We start from the raw sequence: 23,688 nt of genomic DNA on the forward strand, positions 1-23,688 counted from the left end.
TCATGTTTTTCCAAAAATATATTTATTTTTAAAAACAAAAATCAGATAAGTTTTATAGAGTCAAATTTTCCAGAAACAAACCAGAGTTCGGATTCCAGCTTAGAGTGAAAGTCAAACATCAGTAATTTCATGCAGAAGTGATTTCTTTCTACAGGAGGTAAAACATTCTGCTTGACTGCAAGCACTCAATTCTCTAAATCTGATTGTACTTCTGCCATCATTTTATTCCATTCCAGGGCTCTGGCATGCAAACGAATCCATCTCTAAAATTCAAAATTTCCAAATTGAGATGAGCGATTGCTGGGCTTGGGTTGGGGTTTATAACCAATTCGTTCATTAATCATTTGTTCCCGGCTCTTGGGGTCACTGCTGAGCCCCATGGCTCCTTCTCCATCACTGCCTCCTACAACATCCACTTCTTCCTTCTGTTTCTTACGGGTCTGCAAGCATAAAATTTTTAGGATTTAAAACATTTTTTAAATTAACCAAATGTGTATGTAGCACTTATCATGTACTAGATGGGCTGGGTTAAAGGACAGGGTTCGGGACTAATGAAGAAAAAAAACAAAATCCTAAGTTTAAGATAGTTATGGGTACAAGAGAGATTTGGCATGCAGTGATAAAAGACAGAACTCTTTCTCTCCAGGATGTCATGTCACAACAAATAAACTATGACTACATAGGGAGATCAGGGCTATGACAGAGGGAGGCCCACACTGCCACACTCAAGGGTGGAGAAGTTGGGGGTGTGGTGGAGGAGGTTCGGAGCAGGAAGCTGCACCTGGAAAACATGAAAGCAGTGAGGGAGACCAAAGGGTGTTTCAGCAAATGCACTATTCAAGAGAACGCACGGAAAAATAATAGGACAGTAAAACAATCATCAAAAATCTACAGCCTGACTGACTCCACAAGGCTACAAGTCTAGAAAGTTTTATGCTTAACAAAAAGTCTGTTTGGGGGCTTTGTTTTTATTTATTTTTAATTTTTTTTAAATTCCTGGTACCACTCCACAACTTACAGGGCAAAATTCATGATGTAATGAAAAGAGGGAAAAAAGCTGCAACAGATACAAGACCTTAGTGTATGTGGAACTGACCCTACCCTGCATTATTGAACAGCTGCTCTTGCTGCTTCTGTGGCTTTGACAGTCCTGAACAAGGGGTTCCTGTTTAAACTGCAGTGACCTGTCTGACTATGGGCCATTATTCTTTCTGTGGCAGATTTTTACAGTTTCTCTAATGCATTTGGGACAACTGTCTCCAACTAATTTGTAGCATTCCTAACAATTCTCCCTTTCTCTCCTAAGAACTGCAGCCCTTTCTGCTGTGTTCAGAACCCTCTGCTACCATATCCAGCACCATAGGGACTTGCTTAGGGAGCTTCTTCCACCAAAATTGTCCCCTTTTGTAGATCCATAATTTTTCCACTATAATTTCCAAAATTATTAGAGTTCCTATCACCCACCATAGTTATCACTTCCAAAACTTCCTCCACTGTAACCATCGTATATCTACCACATCTGCTACCTGGGTTTCCGTATCACCACAGCCTTCTCTACTAATATAACCAGGACCACCTCCAACTCGGTAATAGCCACCACAACATCCTCCGTGACTCCCTCTTGCTGCCACCACCTCCACCATTATAATCTCTTCTTCCACCAAAGTTTCCGCCATAGTCAAAAGTACTTCTACCACCTCCAAAGTCTCTTCCATGGCCCAAAAAGTTGCTAGATCTGCATCCCTGATATCTTTGTGATTCAGCAGACTGAATCTCTTATTTAGAAAGAGCCTTTTTCACTTTACAATTATGTTCATTAATAGTGTAGTACTTCTGAACAACTTATTACTGTATCATGAACATCAAAAATTTTCTTCACTGTTACATGTCCACCAGGCTCACAGAATCCTCTCTAGAAATAGTCTTTGGTTCTACTTCATATACATGAGCCTTGTATGGTCATACACACATCTCTTAATCCACTTTTTTTTTTAATTTTCTTAGTTGTAGATAGACACAATACCTTTTATTTTATTTATTCATTTTTATGTAGTGCTGAGAATTAAACTCAGTGCCTCACGTGTGCTAAACAACACTCTACCACTGAGCTACAACCCCAGCCCCTCATCCACCTTTTTAACACAAGGGGAAGTCACAAAACCAAAACTCTTGGAACATTTTATTTGGGGACATCTCATTACCAGTACAATCTGTGAGTATGCCTCATTTCTCCAAATGTTCTCAAATTATCATCTGTACTCTAAAAGAAAGCTTAGACCACCAACAATTTTTTCAACTGCTCTGGTTCCTTTGGATTCTGTCCCTTCTCTCTCCTGGGGCAGCAGCAATCAGCATCCTGGGCTAGGGGCAATCAGGTGGCAGTTTTACTGCCATTTTGAGATGAGACTTGACTCTTTCAACTCAAGTTCAATACAGGACGAGGAGAAAGAAGCCAGGCTTCATTCTGTTTTCAGAAAAAGGTTTGGCTCTGAAACCACAAGTGACTATAGGATTCATAAAGGATGTCTTAAGTTTGATCATTTTCAAAAAGAGACTAACAATTATGCCCAAAGTACCACCTCCTAACTGCAAAGATGATATTAGATGATGATAACTTTCTCTAAAGCAGCAAAAAAGAGGTTTAATTGGAGTTCCTTACTAGGAGAGCAGCTCAACTGCTCAAATCCCTAGATTGACCACCACTATATACCCCCTGCTGATGAACTGTGAGCACTTAGCTGCCAACATCAAAGTATTACAATGAATCAGATAACATAGGGATTAAATATTATTAATCTAAAATGTTTGGGTCTTAAAGAGTTTTGGAATTCGGAGGTTTCCAAATTTTGGAATATTCACATAAATTATGCAGGTTGATCATCCCTAATCCAAAAATCCCAGATCTGAAATACTCCAATATCTAAACTTTCGTTTTCCTAACATGAACACTAATCTTCCAGAATCTAGAGTCATGCTAGTGTAATCAAACTTAAATTCAGTAAAAAGTAAAATACCAGTTTTCTATTGGTTTCATTTTAGTTTAGGGCAAAATTGTCCCTCCTTTTTAAGTTGCTCTAAAACAGGTCGAACCTACTAGATAATTGCCTTTACAGGAAGATTAACTCAATGGTGAGCTGACTCTGCAAAGTCAAAGTTCATATGTTAGCATTTTATGAGATTCATTACAACTGAAGTTTATACCATACTTAAAATTTACCTCCAATAATACACTATCAATATAAGTTCTTAAAAAGAAAAAAAAAAAAAAAAGATGATATCTGGAGAACACTAAATTTGCTGGGATGAAAAAGGGGAAAAGAAACCTGATACTAGTCCTAATATGAAATGTATACAATTCACAATAGCTAAACTGTGGAACCAACCTAGATGCCTTCAGTGGATGAATGGATTAAAAAAATGTGGCATATATACACAATGGAATTTTACTCAGCAATAAAAGAGAATAAAATAAAAGAGAATAAAATCATGGCATTTGCAGGTAAATGGATGGCACTGGAGAAGATAATGCTAAATGAAGTTGGCCAATCCCAAAAAAAAAAATGCCAACTGTTTTCTCTAAGAAGGCTGACTCATAGTGGGGTAGGGAGGGGGAGCATGGGAGGAATAGATTAATTCTAGATAGGGCAGAGGGGTGGGAGAGAAAGGGAAGGGACAGGGGATTAGCAAGGATGGTGGTATGTGATAGACATCATTATCCAAAGTACATGTATGAAGACATGAATTGGTGTCAACATACTTTATATACAACCAGAGATATGAAAAATTGTGCTGTATACATGTAATAAGAATCATAATGCATTCCATTGTCATTTATTTTTTTTAATTTTTAAAAAAATGAAATGTAAACAATATACAGTAAGGTCAACCATGTTCATGGATACATGGAAGTGATAACATCCCCTGCCACATAAAGCAAAATATCTAATAGGACAGCAAATGAAAACAGACTTAAAATAAGCCCTCTTTTGGGAACAATTACAGATATGAATATACTAATTCTTGCCTTCAACAAGTATACAGCCCACAGTGGAGAAAACAGAAAAGCAGACAATTACAATGAAGAGTGATAGTACCTATAAGAGAGATCAGTACCAGGGGAGAAGGCTGAACTTAACCCAGCTGAGGACTGGAATGAGCTGAGTCAAAAGATGAGAAGGAATTAGCCTGACAAAGGACAAGGGCATTTCAGGCAAAGGGAACCCAGTGTGTATAGGCACAGAGATTCAAGTTAAAGATAACCTGGCAGTGGAAGATAAAGTAGAGAGATAAATAAAGACCCAGTCACAAAGGGCCTCACATGCCACACTAAAGAATTATGACTCTGTCCTGAAAGCCAATGAAGAATTTCAGTCTTATTAATAGACGTCAAATGCTGTTTGGCAAAATCACATTTAAAAATACATATTAAGTTCCTCCTATATGCTAGATGCTGGGAACACAATGATGAAGAAGATAGGCATGATTTCTTCAATCAAGATTTCGAATATTAAATAATTTTATAATAAACAATAATTGCAAATTATAAGATTTGCTATGAAAAAAAGTATGGTGCTTCTTAAGACCCAAATGAGATGAAGGTAGTAGGGACAAGAAGGATGTATAGCTGACTTAGGTAGGGTCAGATGAGGCCTCTCAGACCAAGTGGGGGAAACAGACTAGGACTGGAGAAAGAGAGCACTCCAGGCAAAGGAACTAATATGTGCCAAGGCCATGGAAAGGATCGATTGTTTGAAATATTCAAAAAAGATGCAAGAAGCCATTGTGTTTAGGATATAGAGAAAAAAGGCAAGAGATGAAACTGGAGAGGAACTACAATGTACAGAACCTTACACAAGAAAGAATTCAGATTTTATTCCAAATGCAGGAAACCACTGAGGAGTTTTAAAACAAAGAAAGGCACATCCTGAAAAGAAAATTAAAGATTATTCTAGATACCTGATAAAAAAAAATGGATTGATTAGAGAAAAATGGGAGTAGAAAGACCATTTAGAAAGCTACTAAAAAGCTGGGTGTGGTGCCACATGCCTATAATCCCAGCTACTCAGGAGGCTAAGGCAGGAGGATTGCAAGTTTGAGGACAGTCAGAGCAACTTAGTGAGGCTGTCTCAAAATAAACTAAAAAGGACTGGGAATGCAGCTCAGTGGTAGAGAGCTTGCCCAGCATGCACAAGACCCGAGGCTCAATCCCCAGTCCTGAAGAAAAAGAAAAATAAAGCTAGCTATCTTCTAAAATTGTACAGGGAGAGATGGTTATTGGGTTGTAACTGCGGAGATGAAAAGGTAGATTCTAGATGTCTAGAATCAAACAATTTACAGACAGATTGAATTTAAAGAATGAGGAAGGGCTGGGGTTGTGGCTCAGTGGTAGAGCGCTCACCTAGCACGTGTGAGGCCCTAGGTTCGATCTCAGCACCACGTAAAAATAAATAAATAAAATAAAGGTATTGTGTCCAACTACAACTTAAAAAAAAAAAAAAAAGAATGAGGGAAAAGAAGGACTCAAAATGAGCACTCAGTTTCTGGCCTGAGCAACTGGACAGACATGCAATGGGATGACTGATTTGATAGAGAAATCGAGTTTTGTCTTTTTTTTTTTTCTTTTTAACATGTTAAGGCTGAATGAATAATGACCTCCAAGGCTATCAGTCCCTGATTCCTAGAACCTACAAATTTTATCTTATCTGAAAATAAATAAATAAATCTCTGCAGATATGATTAAATTTAGGAACTTGAGATAGAGTATCCCAGTGAACCCTAAAAGTAATTACATATATGCTTATTAAGGGAGGCAGAGGGAGACTTCACTAACAGAAAAGAAGTGGGAAATGTGCCAGGGAGGCAAGAATGGAGTGAGGTGGCCACAATCAAGGAACACCAGCAGCCTCCAGAAAACAGAAGAGCCAAGACAGTGATTCTCCCTACAGCCTCTGGAGGGAGCATGGTCCTGCAGACACCTTCCTTGATTTCAGCCCAAGGATACTGACTTCAGATCTGTGGCCAATAGAACTGCAAAGAACAAATTTCTGATTTCAGGCCACCCAGTTTGTAGTACTTTGTTACAGCAGTCACATTAAATTTAAGATGTCCACAAATCATTCAAATAGACTTCAAATAAGCTGTCAGTATAAGAGTCTGAGGTTCAGAAGTTAGTTACTGTTTTAAGTATTTCCTAAGGGTTTGAAAGTTATATTCTTACCTCCAAGTCCTTCCGAATGCTCTCAAACTCTTCAATGTCATCAAGCTTCAGTTCTAGGCGTGTTGGTTTCCTTCGCAGCATACTGAGATCAACACTAACACAGACCTATGAACTACTGAACTATCTTCAACTCTGTTCAAAATGGCAGAGAGGAAGGAAAACTTCAGGTGATAAGTCTCAGCTACAAGTATAAAATCAATTTGTAAGCATGCACACTAAGGTGAACAGAGGTATTTTAAAAACTCATTTTGATCTATACATAGACTTGTAAAATCTTCAGGTATCTAATTATACCATTTTTATTACATGAGAAGATCCACAACCCTATAATTCCAAAACACTCTTTCTGAAAGAACTTACAACAGCAAACAAGCTGCCTATGATAGAGAATTCTTGGTAACAATCACTTGAATCTAGTGCTCCAGTCACATTTAGGAGCAGTATGGTGGCATACACCTGTTTGTCCGGTTACTCAGAACTACTTGAGCCCAGGAGTTCAAAGCCAGCCTGAGGAACATAGCGAGACCCCATCTCAAATAAATAAATAGACAAAGGTAACTAAGACATCCTAATTGGGTATCCTTAGGGGCAGAGTGAATAAACCATTAAATTTAATCTCCTCTACATGAGGATCATCAGAGATTGTGATGCAAAAGTCAGTTTGCCAAATCTCACAGAAACTGTAAACTCACCAATTCACAAGATTATCCTCACAGTCTAAGGAAATCTTAAATGGATAAGTCATTCATTAAACAAACTCTTCCTGTGCTCCAGCTACAGACTTCAAAGGCACAGTCGCAATCTGTGGGGAAAACAGATAAGAAAACAGGAAATTGCAACAGGGTATAATGACAAATCTGATGACAGTAATTCAACAGCATCACACCAGCACACATGGCAGGCCAGGGTACATGTGGTACACAGGGACATTAGGTGAGGTGTCTTGCAGGAAATGATGTCCTGGCTGATTTCTGAAGGGCACATAGAGAGAAAGTGCACATAGAGGCTCGAGAGGGCAATTCATGAGGCAATACCTGTGTTCACAAACACCATTTTTTTAAAAAAACAAAATACTCCCCTAGTTGAGATTAATATCTACTGAAGCTATGGATAAATGTTTGAATAGAATGAAGGATACAAATAGATGAAGGGAAATGAATTTTTCTTGAGCTCTGTGCTAGGCTTTTGCTTTCCCACTCTTTAAGTTCCTACTTAACACAAAAACTCTGTGAAGCTGGCAAAATCATCCCAATTTTACAGACACAGAAGTGGAAGCAAGCTCTTCATTATATACATAGGTCAATATAGTGATCATTAAATGACAATGATGTAAATGGCAGTCTTATTAAAGTATGTACAGATATAAATTACTATTACATGTATCTAGGATGAAACAAGGGACTGTGAAGTATACAAAGGAAGAAACATTTCCTTCTCCCATGAGGCTCTGGACAGTTACAGGTGATATCATCAACACAAAACACTGACACGAGTTTTCAAATTGTTCTGTACTAAATCAGATACTGTCTTCTACCATATTTCAAAATAAAGAAAAGGCAGGGGAAGCCAAAGCCCAAAGGAGATGGGGTAGGGATGCTTAGAGAAAAATAAAAAAAAAAAAACAGCTGGGGGTTGGGGAGGGGGAGTGAAACCTTGCCACGAGGCGGCAGTATAGAGTAATAGTTAAAGTGCAGGCGGTCCTCGCGAAGGCCGAGGTTCCCATCCCACTACGTTACCTACCCTGAACGATTAGCGCCATTTCTCACGGGATCTTAGTTTCTGTCTATACTCCGTCGTATAAGTTAATTGACGTAATGCACAGTAAGCTTCTGGAACATAACTTGGCACTTAGCAAAGCGCTCAAAAAATAAAAAGCTATTATTTTTATAACTATTCCTGGGAGTAGGGCTGGGGAGGGCGTTTGTCCAGTTCCTGGAACACGAGCATTTTGAGACTGCCCCCCAAGCCCCATACACGGATAAAAACCTTGTGTCGTTCATCCCTGGCGCCCCAGCAGCAGCGGGGCACTGGGCCGTACAGAGAGCTGCACGCAGTTTACCTGAAGCCTTCTTACCCATCTTCTCATTCTCTATCCGACACAAAGAACAGGCTGAACACAACAAAACAAAACCAACAACAAAATCAGGCCGAAGCTCCTCCGCCACGTCTTTATTTTATTCCAGCGCTAGAGGGCTCTTCCAGCTTCATCTCGCTGCGGCCCAAAACCACCGCGAATTCGCCCAGCTCCGTCCGAGGAGCCCCGGGGAGGACTTCCCGACATCCCTCCTCCCGCAGCTGCAAAGTTGCACTCAAGCACTCAACAGCGGGTTTCCATGGCAACATGCTCCTGAGCTCAGAGACCACCGAAAGCCTCAGATAAACCCGGGCACCTAGATTCGCTCCAGAGTTCAGCCCGGAACCGCGCGACTCCGCGCACTTACCTCTTTTCAAGCTTCGGCCCCTTCCCGGAACCTCGGCTACCACCACGAATCTGGTGCGGAGTCCGCAGAACTACACTTCCCAGCCTGCTCTGCACCTCTCTTCACGAAGAACCTCGTCTTCCGCGAGCTTTCCTCGGAGGCTCTACGGTCACGCCCCCTCCCCATTCGGCCAGAATCTTTGCTACTACGACTCCCGTCATGCCCCGCGCGCTTAGGGCGCTGCGTCCTCTCTTGACCCACTTCCGGCAGGTGACGCAATTCCGCTTTGCTGGGCGCGAGGTGGACCGTCTGAAACCTAGAGCTCGGCTTTCGCTGGGGCTTGGCGGCTCCTGGGCCCGGCATGGCTTCTTCACGAGCCTCCTCCACGGTACAGAGTTCGGGATCTCAGTTCACTGTGGCAAGGAGCCGAAGAGGGTGGGGTCCTTGTGGGAAGGGGCCGTTAGGGAGCGGTCTGAGGCCGTGGAGGGCCGAGGAGGAAGGCTGCTGGACTCTGGTATCATGGAGAGCCCAGCAGCGTTTTCCTGGTCCCCAAGAGCTTTCATGTGCTATGTGCCTCTTGCATCTCTCCCATTACGCCCCGAACGGTAAACATTTCCTCCGACTGGTCTAAAAATGGTGCCCTGGAGCGAGGAATGCTCTGGCCAAGAGTTACGTCCTTGGAATTGTAATGAGGCCTCCTAACTCATATTCAATCTGAAAACGTTTGAAATGTGAAAATCAGTAACGTTGTAATTTGTTTCCCCTTAGCACCGCATTGGTTTTATCTGTTACCCTTGGTATTTCCCCAATGATGATCAATAAGCCTTGGAAGAATCATAAAACCTATTGCATTTCAAACAGAATGAAGTAGGCATGTTCCAAAGCAGATCTATGATTAAAAAAAACAAAAGTCACCAAAAGAACTAGTTTTTTTTTGTTTATTTTGTTTTTTTATCCACCTCTTATTTCCTATCGGGCAGATTTGAGTGAGAGAATAAAACACCCTCTCCCACCTCGCAAATCAGTGAAGAACATCTTAACTAGTGCTGAAGCTGCCCTTTGGATTTTAGAGGAAACAGTATTGATTGACTGTTGAGCATCATCCTTTGGGAAAGCCTGGTAAATTTCTAAGATTGTTTTAGGTTAACCCAGCCTTTTGATTTAACAGGCACCCAAAACTAAGGCACCCGATGACTTAGTGGCTCCTGTTGTGAAGAAACCACACATCTATTATGGAAGTTTGGAAGAGAAGGAGAGAGAACGTCTGGCCAAAGGAGAGTCTGGCATTTTGGGTAAAGAAGGACTGAAAGCAGGAATTGAAGCAGGAAATATTAATATAACCTCTGGTAAGTTGCAAATTCCAAGTCCATCTTTACTTTCGTGGCTGCAGTTTTCTTAATGAATGTAATGAATTAGCACTCATTTTATAATGTCAAAAGTTCAGTCTTTACACTTGCATTTATATATTTGTGCTTTGCCTGTCCTTCTTCGCAGCATCCAGAGATTTTCTTTAAAAACAGTTTTTCTTCCACTAATTATTATTAGTTATTTTATAAGTTTATTACCCCAACTGAAATAACTTTTTTAAATTAAAAAGATAATAGTTACTTTTATTTTTAAAGATCAAACTATGAAGTAGAAAATCCTGTATTTCATTTTAATTGAATGTATTTCTTTCTGAGAATTTTAATGTAACTTTAGAATACATAATTTTTTTCTGTAAATGAAACCGCAATATATAAATTGTTTTGTAATCAGCACTTTTCACTCTATATATTATTTGTGATATCTTTCCATGACAGTAACAAGAATTCTACTGTATTTTTAAAATAAAATTATATCTATTTATCATAAAGTCAGACAGTACAGAAGGATATAAGAAGAAAAGAATCCTCTGCAGGAAGGACTTTTGTCAGGTTTCTCATCCTCCCACACTTTTTCTACATCGTGTACATTAGTAACTTTTTTTTTTTTTAACTTTTCTGCTGTTTTTTAAGACTAACTGGGTCATTATTGCACCTCACATTTTTCACTTAGATGTACATATTTGGTGCAAGTTTAAAAAAATAGTTTCTAGATTATCCAAAAAAGCCTTATAGTAAGGGAATTTTATTTTCCTGGTAATTATTTCCGGTTTACTAATTAATGTTTGTAAGTGTTCCTGTACTGGGACTGTTCTTAGCAAATAGTCTTAGCAAGTGTTAAAATAATATTTCTAGTTCACCTTCTGATTAGAAGGCTAGTAAACTCATTTGCTAAAGATGTTCTGTACTCTTTGTGATCTCATCTAAACTATGTTTATAAACTGAAAATGGTAAATTATAAAGTGTAATAGGAATTTACCTCTCTTTAGGGTCATATACATACTTTGTTAAAAATTATTTCTTTCTCCCTATTTAAAGAAGATCTGGTGAGTGTGCTAATATTGCATATTCCTTTTGTAGGAGAAGTATTTGAAATTGAAGAGCACATCAGTGAACGGCAGGCAGAAGTATTGGCTGAGTTTGAAAGAAGGAAGAGAGCCCGGCAAATCAATGTTTCCACAGACGACTCAGAGGTCAAGGCTTGCCTTAGAGCCTTAGGGGAACCCATTACACTTTTTGGAGAGGGCCCTGCTGAAAGAAGAGAAAGGTGACTTTTCTAAATATGTACTTTTTTTTTTTTTTTTAAGTTTTTTTTATATAGTTTTAACCCATAATCTGATTTGAGGCCAATTTTTACTCCAATACCAGCTTTCCTTTGTAGTGTGAAGAAGGTGCTAAGACACTCCCTTCCTACCCTAGTATGAAGTTGTGAGTTGGATAAACAGTTGTTGAGCTTTGAAAATTTACACATCAAATATATTCTATGTCAGTGACACAAAATATAATGATATATATTTTTGGATATAATTACAGAAGCACTATCCTTGAATAATGCTCCTCTTGTGATATTAAGGTTGCGCAGTGTCATAGTGATATGCACTTTTGAGGATTTTTCTCTTGTCTCTGTATCCATAAGGGACCATCTCTCCCCTCCATCATCAGGCTTCTTAGAGAGATGGTTTGTATTTACTCTGTTTATTTAAAGCCCTTACTCCTTACTTTCCAGCCCCTTGCAAAATGATTGACCCCTAACACCTTGAAATTGCTCTTTATTAAGATCCCTAACCTATCTTTACTAAGGCTAGCCCTAGTACACTGCCTGTCACTCTGCCTGAAACTCTCCCTCTCCTTTATTTCCATACAACCAGATCCTTCTGATTTCCCTCCTATCTCTCTACCTCATTCTTGCTTTTTCAGCCTCTTTTCCCTAGCTAACCTTTATAGGCTGCAGTTCTTTGTCCTTATCCTATGCTCACCCTTGGAGATCAGTTCCACTCCATGGCATCATTTACTATGTATGTTCTGCTGACTTCCAAAAATTTCTGTCACCTAGAAGTACTTCAAACTTGAGACAGCTTAATTGACATTTGTGGCCCACTCTTCCATTCCCCTTACAAATGGCACTATCATTCCCACAGTTCTCATTTGAAAACCCACCATACCTCCTTTGTTATCAGTCAGCAAAACCTAGTCTTTTCTATTTGGGAATGTACCTCCAGTCTATCTGTGTTCGTTCACATCTAGACAGTTGGTGACAGCTGAAAATGTGTTAATTGTTTGCTTAAAAACCTACAGTTTCTGGGCTGGAGGTGTATAGCTCAGTGGTAGTATACTTGCCTAGCATGCACAAGGCTCTGTTTTAATCCACAGCACGGGGGTGGGTTGGGGGTCCTCCCATGTTTTCTTCTTATACTTGGAATAAGAAACCTCTAGTCATAACCAAAACTCACCTTGTGCCATTCTTCCCCAATTTGCTAGACAGCCACATTGGCCCTCCTGAGTACTCAAGCTTTTTTCCTGTCTTCCAACTAATCTTTTCTCTTTTTGTTCATCCTTTGCCTTTTAGAGTTCTTTTATTCTTTTGTTTCAGCACAAATGCCACCTGTTCAAAGAAGCTTTTCCTAACACCTGATCCTTGCAAAGTAACCCCACCAATATTTTCTATCAAGTGTGTTATTTTTTTATTAGCCATTTCAAAGGAGATACTTTTTTATTGTTGTCTGTTGTATGTCTTCTTCACCATCAAAGTCTATCTTGTTTCATTATTCTATTCCTTAGGTGAATGGCTAGAATCTCTACTGCCACTATCTTAATTCAGGGCCATCAATATGACTCAAGTTTCTACAATACACAATGTGATTTTGCAGCCTTTATTCTTCCCTTTTAATCTTCCCTTTAATCTCCATACTTTTCTAGGGATCTTCCTCAAATGTAAACTCTTCTTAGGATAACACTAACAGTTCTTTGTGACCTGGCTCCTACTTAAATTTCCAGCTTATCCTTCACCAGTCCTCGTACCCCATGCTTCAGCTCTACTGAACTGTTTGTGATTCCAAGCTTAACATAGTTTTCTTACCTCCAGGCCTTTACATTTGTTTAACTCTCTGCCTCAACTCTCATTTCTCCATGTTTTGGGGGTGTTTTTATTTTTTATTTTGCAGTACTAAGGATTGAACCAGGGATGCTCTACCATTGAGCTACACCAGCCCTTTTTATTTTATGTTGAGACAGGGTCTCACTAAGTTGTCTAGGCTAGCCTTGAACTTGCAATTCCCTTGCCTCTGAGTCACTGAGGTTACAGGTGTGCAGCACTGCACCCAGTTCATTTCCCCATTTTTGACCCCTTGGCCTGACTACTTGAAGACTCAATTTAGATAACATCCTATCTGTGAAGCTTTCCCTGGTCCAAATAGCTGGCTTAGGTATCCCTTCTGTATTCCAATTTAGCATTCTACGCTTACTGCTGTCATGATACTTAAAATAAGAAACTACATCTCCTTGTACTTTCTGTCTTCCCCCCACAGCTATGCTACTTGGAACCCAGAACTATTTCTTTGAATTATTGTTTACTTAGTACCTCAGTTAGTATCCAGTGCATTGTGGTTGTCTTCACTGTCTAAGTGGTAGCAATGTACAGAGTGGTTAGCTCCAAATGGGATAAGAAATTGCTTTTAATTGAGTTTAGGAAATCTTCAAATAAAGAAGATTGGGTAAAGGAAATCACATGAAAGTTTAGGCATGCCCATTTAACTCTTACAGAAGGTTGCTAGAGTTGTGAATGAAGTTTGAACAGAAAAAGAAAAAACATAGTATATGTAGGTTTTGGTACTCCCTGCAATTTTAGGCATTCACTGGGCATCTTTTTCTTTCTCCTTTTTTTGTAATAGGGATTGAACCCAGGGACACTTTACAACTGAGCTATAGCCCCAGTCCTTTTTATTTTTATTTTGAGACAGGATCTTACTTGCTGAGGCTGCCCTCAAATTTGTCCTCCTGCCTCAGCATCCCAAGTCCCTGGGATTATAGGCCTACACCACTGTACCTAGCTTCTCTGGGGTTCTTGAAATGTATCCCCCTGTAGATGGGGGCAGGGACATGGACTACTGTACTTTTTGACAGTCTTAGCTCAACTCTGTTTACATATTGATCTTTTGTGTTACAGATTAAGAAATATCCTCTCAGTGGTTGGTACTGATGCCTTAAAAAAGACAAAAAAAGATGATGAGAAATCTAAGAAGTCCAAAGAAGAGGTAAAATATGTCTTTGGTTTGACAGTATAAACATCAAGAAAATGAAATAGTTGTATCATTTTCTCTTCTCAGTGGATTGCTTTGTCAGGATAAGGGGAGAAAAGGCTTGGAGGGTTCTTCCATTCAGAAACAGTTTCTGGCAATTGTTTGTGATTCTTATGTGAATATCAAAGGATCTAAGTGAGTTTTCTATTCAGGAAAGAACTAATAGCATTCTTGGTGAACTCACTTAGAAACCAGAGCCATCTAATAAGACATGGAAATACAGTAGAAAGCACATATGCCTGACTTCAGGGCAGGTATGCTTCAGACTTAACATTTCTGCTCTTTATTTGCCTTTCAGTATCAGCAAACCTGGTACCATGAAGGACCAAATAGCCTGAAGGTGGCCAGGCTGTGGATTGCTAATTATTCACTGCCCAGGTAAGCAGAGCCTCTAGAAGAAAGAAGCATATTTTTTCTTGTTTACTCTGAGAGAATGAGGATCAACTCTATGATGATAGTGGTTATTAAATGAAGCTTATGAACCCTTGTTGACAGCCTTTTTGTTCCTGGTAGCAGTGTTGTTTCTGTGTCCCAGGGCAATGAAACGCTTGGAAGAGGCCCGTCTCCATAAAGAGATTCCTGAAACAACTAGGACCTCCCAGATGCAAGAGCTGCACAAATCTCTCCGGGTAAGGTGTTTGCAATGATTGTTCAATATCTTCTATTACTAGATTTTTTACTTTGAACCATCTCAAGGAAAGTAAAGGCAACTACCATGAATATTCCTTCCTGCTGGATCTGCTATGACATGCAAGGCACTGTTAGTTAAGGTGGCAGGAACCTACGTGTGCTTTGTGCACACAGAGGCCACTGGTTCTATTTTTGACTGCTCCATTTTAATTTGTTGCAGCTGTACTTCAGACTGCTATATGGTCTTCAGTTGATATTTGCTGACATAGAAGTTAGTATTACCAAGGCTAGAATATACCTGGAGCTTCAAATAAGTCTGATTCCATTCACCAATACAAGTGTTTTCTAATAATAACAGTGAAAGTATAAAATCTTGGGATGGGTTAAAACTGAAAGATTGCCCTTTTTTTATGGCAGAAAAGCCAAGGAACTCTTGGATTACCCTATTAATGTCATCATTTGTCTTCTTTTTTAAGTCTCTGAATAACTTCTGCAGTCAGATTGGGGACGATCGGCCTATCTCCTACTGTCACTTTAGTCCTGATTCCAAAATGCTGGCCACAGCTTGTTGGTAAGTTTTATTTTACAGTTGACGTTTTCCTAAATGGGGATAGGTCCAGAAAAAAAAAAAAGCATTTGTCATAGCTGTCTAGTTCTACTTCCTCAGTTTCTCATGATCACACCATACTACAACATAGTCTTTGTTTCACCAGAGCCCCAGAGAACCATAATATGTAGCAGACTCTCATGTTCTTGACACTGGCATTTTTGAGCAGGTCATATGGATTATAGACCAAGTAGTGTTCACTCCTCAGTTTAGATAGCTATTTTTTGTTATTGTTTTTTGTTTTAATTCTGTTACCTACCTAAGATACATAATACCTGTAAGCTTCAGTGTCCTTATGTATAAAAGTGAAGTGGTAACATTTGTAAATCATTTTGCCTTGATAATGCCTGATATATGGTGAGAACTCAGTAAGTGTTAATTTAACTTTATTTTCTACTTAACACGTATGCAAAAACTCTTGGGGTGTAATAACTTTGTTTTGTTTTTTGGTTTGTTTGATTGGTTTTTTTGCAGTGCTGGGAATTGAGCCCAGGGTCTCGCACATACTAGGCAAGTGCCCTACCACTGAGCTATACCCTCAGCCCTGTTTTGCTTTGTTTTTGCTTATTTTGTGGACTATGGTGTCTAGTAGAGAGGAAGCTTATACTGAATGCATAGGAACTATACAACTAGGCAGAAATTGAGACTGTGCTTCAGGAGAAAGCCCAAGAAATATGCAGATCACCTCTCCAAGCCTCAATTACCTTAACTCTACTTTATGGTGATTTAAGAAAATGTTTTGTTCTTTTTGAAGTTCTAGAGATCAAACCCAGGACCTCACGTTTGCAAGGCAAATGCTCTACCATTGAGCTACATCCCTAACCCAGTTTCCTTAACCATAAAGCATAAATGGAAATCCTGCTGTATCCTTGGAGATAGTAGATACGAAAGTAATTTTTAGAAAATTTTCAAAATAAGTTTTGTGTTTTTTTTAATTTAGATACTTTGTAGATGATGAAATGCTATTCAATTTAAAATAGGACATGATGGTTTCATTTGTTCTGCCTTCCTCATAAATTGATCCAGAAATTAAGGTGAATAGCAGCGATGCTATTCAGTAGGATAGCAGTAGGGTCCAGTAAAAGCCCCTGGTTGTCTGAGACCTGGTTGTATCTCTTCTCCTATAGCCCTTCAATTTATTAGTCTTTTATTATTTATTTATTTTCTGTCTGCCACTGTAAAGTATATAGGGGGTGAGAAGAGATTGTCCTTTAGTAATGTTACCAAGGTACCTTTTCCTTCCCAGACCAACCCTGGCTGAGATGCTTTCCTTTGTATTTGATAGGAGTGGGCTTTGCAAGCTCTGGTCTGTTCCTGATTGCAACCTCCTTCACACACTTAGAGGTAAGTTAGAGTCTTGTTTAGATCTGTTTTATCCCCATGTGACCTCCTATAAGTAGTAAAACTCTGCCTCACACCCAAACCCAGTACACACAGCATCGATTCCTGATTTCATTTGATGTTGTTTAGTTTCTCGGACTCCAAAGCCAGAATGTAATGACTTCTTACCATACAACCTTTTTCTCATATCCATCCACACTCAGGCATTTTATAATGTCTGAACTAATAAACACAAACCTTTAATGTTTTACTTTTTTCTAATCTAGCTTAAATATTAGCTTAAATCTTTTTTTTTTTTTTTCCTTTTTAAATGTTGAATAGTCACTTTATTTATTTATACTAAGGGGTAGTGTGTACTGGAGATTGAACACAGAGCACTTTACCACTGAGCTACATCTCCAACTCTTTATTTTTTTAAGACAGGGTCTTACTGAGTTCCTTGGGGGCCTCACTAAGTTACTGAGGCTGGCCTCAAACTTGCAATCCTCTTGCCTCAGCTTCGGATTACAGGCATGTGCCTGGATAAATAGTCACTTTAATACTTTACATGTTCACACATATTCCCTGATATATTTTTATCTGTATTGTTCATCTCAATATATATTTTGCTGTAGGTTATAGAGAAGTGAGAACCCTTTAACTTTCTTCTCTTTTTTTAGGCCATAACACAAATGTAGGCGCAATTGTATTCCATCCCAAGTCTACAATCTCATTGGACCAAAAAGATGTCAACCTGGCCTCTTGTGCTGCTGATGGTTCTGTGAAACTTTGGAGTCTTGACAGGTGAGTATTACTGTGCCACAATTGCTACCTCCATCCTAAAGTACATAAGTAATTGGTTGGCTCTCAGCAACTCAGGGTTAAAAATCTGATATTTGACCCCAGCAATAAACTAGGAGTTAAGGTAAATTAGTGTGAAAATAGAGTGGGAGATTTATTTTTTAGACTTCTTTCACCAGAGGAGTTGTGCCAGGTTTTTCTGGTTAACTTTGAACCTCAATTTATGCCTCCAGCATAGTGGCACTGTTTCGAGCTGCAGATATTTTGGAAAGATCCAGCCTACCTCCTACACAGTGGGTTAGCACTGGAGAAATGCGTGGTTTGGTAGATGGACTGAGGATAACAATCTTGGTAGCCTATTCATTGTTAGCTCACAGCCACGGGGGAGAGGAAAGTAAGGTTCTGTCTGGCAGCACTGCCAAGAAGGTGGTGTCATCTCCCACTGGCTCCATCTTTACCTAGGATATATTTATCAACTACAACAGGTTTTTGGTTTTTATTTAATTATTTTTGCTATCCCCCCCAAAAATTGTGGATGTACCCTGTTTAAGACATCTGAGTTCAATTACTTAGTTTTCTTTCTTTGGGAAAGCACAGAAAGGTTTTGATTCCAACATTTTTTAAAGAGCTAATTAGTGTCTGTTCTGCCAAATAGGGTCTCATCTACAAGCCAGAAAGTTTTAATTGGCTTTGGTAATACTTAGCAGTGTTTATTCCCCTGGGGCTCTGGTTAGTTCTTTGTATGCACATTGACAAAGTTCCCTTTTTAATTGCCCTCTTTAGAGTTCATGTTTATTTCCTTCCCCTGTGTTTGATCTTTCTGTGGATGCTGGGTAGCAGAATTTCATGACCATCAAAAGGAGGCCAAGCCTCTGTCTACTCAGGATTTCCTTTTTCCATTTGGATTCTTGAATAGACTAAGATTTGAGAAAGATTTATCTGTAGCCCACTTGTACTAAAACAGTTTGATTTCTAAGTATGATTTGAAAGTTTTCTTTCCAAAATCCAAGTACTACTTTGGTGCAAAGTGACTATTTTGCTTACTAGGCAGAAGTGTCTCACTTTTCTCTAATACTAAATTATATAGTGTTGAGGGTTTAGTAATAGATAATTAAGGTGGTAGTCAGCTGGCCTTGTGGGCACATGAAATAGTCCCAAATCTTTTAAAACCTTGGGAAGGAGCTTAATATTGTTAACCCTAATATTTTAACAAATTGTAAGCATAGTTACAACTTAGCCACTTGAAATGTACAGAATGGGTATATCTTCACAACAATAAATAAATACAATAAATATTTACATGACTATAAAGTGGTTTACTTGTCTATGTTTGGTTCCTTTTCAGTGATGAACCAGTGGCAGATATTGAAGGCCACACAGTACGTGTGGCCCGAGTGATGTGGCATCCATCAGGACGTTTCCTGGGCACTACCTGGTAAGCCATCTCATTATTTTCCCATTCATACACGCTTGTGGCATTTTGTTAATTTTTTTTCGTTGTCTGACAAGTAAATTTTTAGAGAAGAGATTTCTAGTAGAATTTTTGTGAACTGCTCAGAATCAGAGAAAAGAATATGATATAGTGAGGATTAAGTGTATTTGCTTTTAAATTGTAATGAATGGCTTAAATATGGGTTTTTAGTATACATTGTATTAAAATCTCTCTGGCAACTAATCAGTTTCTCTTTCTGGTTCTGTATCAGTGAGGCTAGAATTGGTGGTGAATTTTTTCTTTGAGGTATAAATTAACATCCGGTGAGATGAGTTTAAGTTTACAGTTCAGTCTTGACAATTGCCTACCATCTGTGTGACCCACACCCCTGTCAATATAGAGAAAGTTCTCTCAAGCCCCTTCCTATTCAGTTCCCCTCTCCAAAACAACCACTCATCTGATTTCTGTCTTTATAAGTGAATCACCTCTATTCAGACTGTCTGAGCTCATTTGTGTCTGGTTTCTTTTTACCCAGTGAAACATTTTTAAGATTGAATCATGTAGCAGGTGTCAGTAGTTCGTTTTTATTGCTGAGCAGTGGTGTATTGTGTGCATGCACCACAGTTGGTCCTGTGTTAGACACTCGGACTTGTTGATCAGTCAGAATAAAGCTGCCCTAAATATTCTTATACCAGGCTTTTTGCAGACATGCTTTTTTTTCCTTTCTCTTGAGTAAATTCCTAGAAGTACAATCGATAGTTCAGAGGATAAAACTCTTAAACTTCTAAGCAGTGTTTCAAAGTGGTTATACCATTTTACATTCCAAGAATTCTGGTTGCTTCATATCCTTACCAACAATTTGGTGTTGTCAATCTTACCAGTTTGTCTAAGGTAGCCATTGTGTAGTGCTATCTTATTCTAATTCTTATTACCCTGATGACAGTTGGTATTGAATACTTTGTCGTATGTTTACCATTTGTTTGCATATCTTTTGTGCAATGTTTAAAGATTTGTCTTTTTTTTTTTTTTAGTTGTAGATGAACACAATATCTTTATTTATTTTTATTTGGTACTAAGGATCGAACCCAGTGCCATGCTCTACCACTGAAACACAACCCCAGCCCCACTTAGTATTTTTTTAAATTGAATCTGTCTTTTTTTTTTTTTTTTTTGGTCTTTTTCCACATGCTTAGCCAGTTCTACCACAGTTATTGAAGAGACTTTCCTTTCTCTGTTGAAATTGCTTTGGCACCTTTGTTGAAAACATTTGTCCAGACATATGTGGGTGTGTTTCTGTACTATTCCAGTCTTGTTTTTGTATGCCCAGCATCCAATATAGGGCCCTGTAAATATACAAAGTTCAACAAATAAGGAGACATAATAACAAAATGAAAGGAGAATATAGGCAAGAGAATCTTTGCTGAGCCATTCTCAGGGAATTCTGTTCTTAAAATAGTTAACTAGGGTAGATTTACAGCAAGTTCATGGTTTCCCTGCTAGTGCCTAAGACAGGTGTTCTTAGCTGTTGAAGCATTGTTTGTTCCAGAAAGGAATTTCTTACTCATGTGGTTGAAAGAACAGTTTTGGAACCGTTAAGTTAAGCCACAGATACTGATAGTAATTTGCACATTGTGGAAACCAAATCAACCTGCTGGTTGATTGCTAGTGTAATTCTTCCTTTTCTTAGCTATGACCGTTCATGGCGCTTATGGGATTTGGAAGCTCAAGAAGAGATCCTGCATCAGGAAGGCCACAGCATGGGTGTGTATGACATTGCCTTCCATCAAGATGGCTCTTTGGCTGGCACTGGGTAAGGCTTCTTCCACAAAGCCGGGGCAGCTCAGTAATGTCACCTCTTAGATGTGCCTGCTTCCCCAAAGAACTGGATTCAAAGTGTTCATTGATATATTATTTTGTCAGGGGACTGGATGCATTTGGTCGTGTTTGGGACCTACGCACAGGACGTTGTATCATGTTCCTAGAAGGCCACCTGAAGGAAATCTATGGAATAAATTTCTCCCCCAATGGGTAAAATAAGCTCATTGAGTGAGGGGTGGAGAGGGTGCTTGGTCAGTCACTGCTCTGTTTTCTAACTTTCATACTACATCTGATCCACAGCTACCACATTGCAACTGGCAGTGGTGACAACACTTGCAAAGTGTGGGACCTACGACAACGACGTTGCGTGTATACCATCCCTGCCCATCAGAATTTAGTGACTGGAGTCAAATTTGAACGTAAGCCTCCCTCCTGTTTTAGGCCTAAACACCACACAGGTTCTGCACATCAATGGAGTGCAATCCAGGCTGTAGCTTAGAAGTAGAACAGGGGAAAATTTGACCTCTGTTAAAGGAGCAAGTTACAGTTTCCTTCCTCTGCTGTACCCCTGAGCAGAGCTATGGCAGAGCGTGAAAGTGGGGCTGGAGTTGTGGCTCAGCAGTAGAGCACTTGCCTAGCATGTGTGAGGCACTGGGTTCCAGCCTCAACACCACATAGAAGTAAATAAGTATATCCATCTTCAACTAAAAAATAAAAGCACTTAAAAATTTAAAAAAAAAAAAAAAAAAAACATGAGAGTAAAGACTTGTGAATGCTTTGCTTTATTCTTTTCTCCATGGACATTCTAAGGATATTCTGAAAAGTAATATTAATCTTGTCTACCAAGGAAGGAGCTAGATTCTTTTGTCTGCCTGTGGTTGTCCCTTTTCCCTAGAGACCTCCTAAGAATATAGAACCAGGCCTGGCGTGGTGGTGCATGCCTGTAATCCCAGCAGCTCAGGAGGCTGAGCAGGAGGATCACCAGTTCAAAGCCAGCTGCAGCAAAAGCAAAGTGCTAAGCAACTCAGTGAGACTCTGTGTCTAAATAAAATACAGAACAGGGCTGAGGATGTGGCTCAGTGTTTAAGTGCCCCTGAGTTCAATCCCCTTTACCAAAAAAAAAAAAAAAAAAAAAACATAGAATCAGTATGTTTTTAGTTTTTCTAGGTATAGAAATGCCTTCTTTTTCAAAATAGTATGTTTGGGCAGGTTTTTGTTTTTATGTGTGTGTGGTTTTTGGGTTTTTTGGTAAGCTCTTGAATATTTGATGAATTCTCAGGCACATTCCTTTCTTTTCTCCAATAGCTATCCATGGGAACTTCTTGCTCACTGGTGCCTATGATAACACAGCCAAGATCTGGACCCACCCAGGCTGGTCCCCATTGAAAACTCTGGCTGGCCATGAAGGCAAAGTGATGGGTCTAGACATTTCTTCTGATGGACAGCTTATAGCCACCTGCTCATATGACAGGACCTTCAAGCTCTGGATGGCTGAATAGACAAGACCGTGGAAGAAGGACTCTAACCTCAGTCTCTCCCTTAGGAGCCATTTTCCTTAAAAGAAAAGAATTGATGTGTTTTGTTCTATCATGTTTTCTGCCAATTACCATGTATAGACCCTCAGTAGATTTGGATTTTCACGTCAGCCTACTCCCAAGAGGCAGCCCAGTCCTTAGGTGATGGTGAACTCTTTTCGTGGTTGAAAATGAAATTCTCATCTTCAGGCCCAGCCATGAACTTCCTAGACATTTTTTATTGGTCTTTCTTTGAATCCTCTCAGCACTCAGGATTGTGACTACTCTCTGCATTTTTAATTCTTGAAACTTGGCTTTCCATGACATGGTATATGCTTCAGGGCTGCATGTGATCCAGTGAGCAAGGTGGCTGGACTATATTCTGAAAGTCCTTGAGGAAAGAGACACATCTCCCCACATACTGGTTGAACAATGCCTCACGGCAAGTCCCTGGAGTGGACAGCAGTTATGCTGATGTTTATACACTGAAGCTTTGACCTCTTCCTGTGAAGTTCACTTGGAATGCCAACTGCATCAGGAAACTCAGAACTGAATGCTCACCTCATCAGAAAATGCCCTCCATCTTGCTTTGAAGCTTAACATCCTTCATACTACCCTAAAGCAAGGCCACTTTGTCAGGATTCATAGAAATTTGTAGAAAGCAAACATGATGTCTCTCTTGTACACTCTCCTTGCTATGGTTATTTAAAGGATGTACTTTGTGTATTAAAAGGTACTTCATGTCGAATTAACTGGAAAAAATCCCTAATAGGCATTACTAAACATAAACCTTTTTCTCTTTATTACCCACTTGCTAGGAGTAAAATCCTACCGTAAAATCCTTCCATAAAAACTATCCTTTAAAAATTGTTTTCTATAGTTAAGCATTTTCTGAACCCTAGTCATTTGTCCAAGGAGTATCTTTTTTTGGCTTGGGTTATAACATTTCAGATATGGATTAGCACAATTTCTCCTTAATCAGCACTCTTAGCTTTGTTAATAGGGGACTGTTGGCCTTATCACCAGTAAACTGTGCATGGGCTCCATAATTCTTACTAGTTGGGCATGTAGTGATTGCCTTCACCTTCTTTCCGCAGGTATATATTTTCTGGCCTCTGAAATTGGTAAATTCACATAAAAAGAGGAATTTGGAAGAAAAGCATAATAAGGAAGAATTAAACAAGGGCTAATATAATGGTTTCTCCATGAATGTTCAAAATCCTTTCATTTGCCCTTCCAGAGAGGTTGAGAGTGGCTTTGGCTCTATTCT

The 23,688-nt window shown here is 39.3% G+C and overlaps 2 protein-coding genes across 3 annotated transcripts; one reads left to right on the forward strand and one right to left on the reverse strand.

Moving 5' to 3' along the window:
- On the reverse strand, positions 1 to 8,733 carry Cdc26 (cell division cycle 26). Of its 2 annotated transcripts, none has more exons than XM_026393318.2 (4): positions 8,659 to 8,733; positions 6,910 to 7,019; positions 6,218 to 6,349; positions 1 to 440 (listed from the first exon to the last, which is right to left on the reverse strand). In XM_026393318.2, exons 3-4 carry the CDS (start codon positions 6,296 to 6,298, stop codon positions 264 to 266), a joined length of 258 nt encoding a protein of 85 aa, XP_026249103.1. In that variant the 5' UTR covers positions 6,299 to 6,349; positions 6,910 to 7,019; positions 8,659 to 8,733; the 3' UTR covers positions 1 to 263. The 2 variants fall into 2 exon arrangements, with proteins under 2 accessions (XP_026249103.1, XP_026249105.1); XM_026393320.2 differs by lacking the exon at positions 8,659 to 8,733 and adding an exon at positions 8,277 to 8,607.
- A 202-nt stretch (positions 8,734 to 8,935) lies between these two features.
- On the forward strand, positions 8,936 to 23,207 carry Prpf4 (pre-mRNA splicing tri-snRNP complex factor PRPF4). The gene is made up of 14 exons (XM_026393323.2): positions 8,936 to 9,025; positions 9,806 to 9,983; positions 11,082 to 11,268; positions 14,164 to 14,251; positions 14,595 to 14,674; positions 14,832 to 14,925; positions 15,403 to 15,497; positions 16,819 to 16,877; positions 17,534 to 17,657; positions 19,000 to 19,089; positions 20,774 to 20,896; positions 21,007 to 21,114; positions 21,205 to 21,323; positions 22,210 to 23,207. The coding sequence occupies exons 1-14, from the start codon at positions 8,999 to 9,001 to the stop codon at positions 22,401 to 22,403; spliced, it is 1,566 nt and encodes a 521-aa protein (XP_026249108.1). The 5' UTR covers positions 8,936 to 8,998; the 3' UTR covers positions 22,404 to 23,207.
- The last annotated feature ends 481 nt before the right edge of the window (positions 23,208 to 23,688 follow it).

The sequence above is a fragment of the Urocitellus parryii genome, chromosome 4 (genome assembly GCF_045843805.1).
Source record: "Urocitellus parryii isolate mUroPar1 chromosome 4, mUroPar1.hap1, whole genome shotgun sequence".
Lineage (NCBI taxonomy): Eukaryota > Metazoa > Chordata > Mammalia > Rodentia > Sciuridae > Urocitellus > Urocitellus parryii.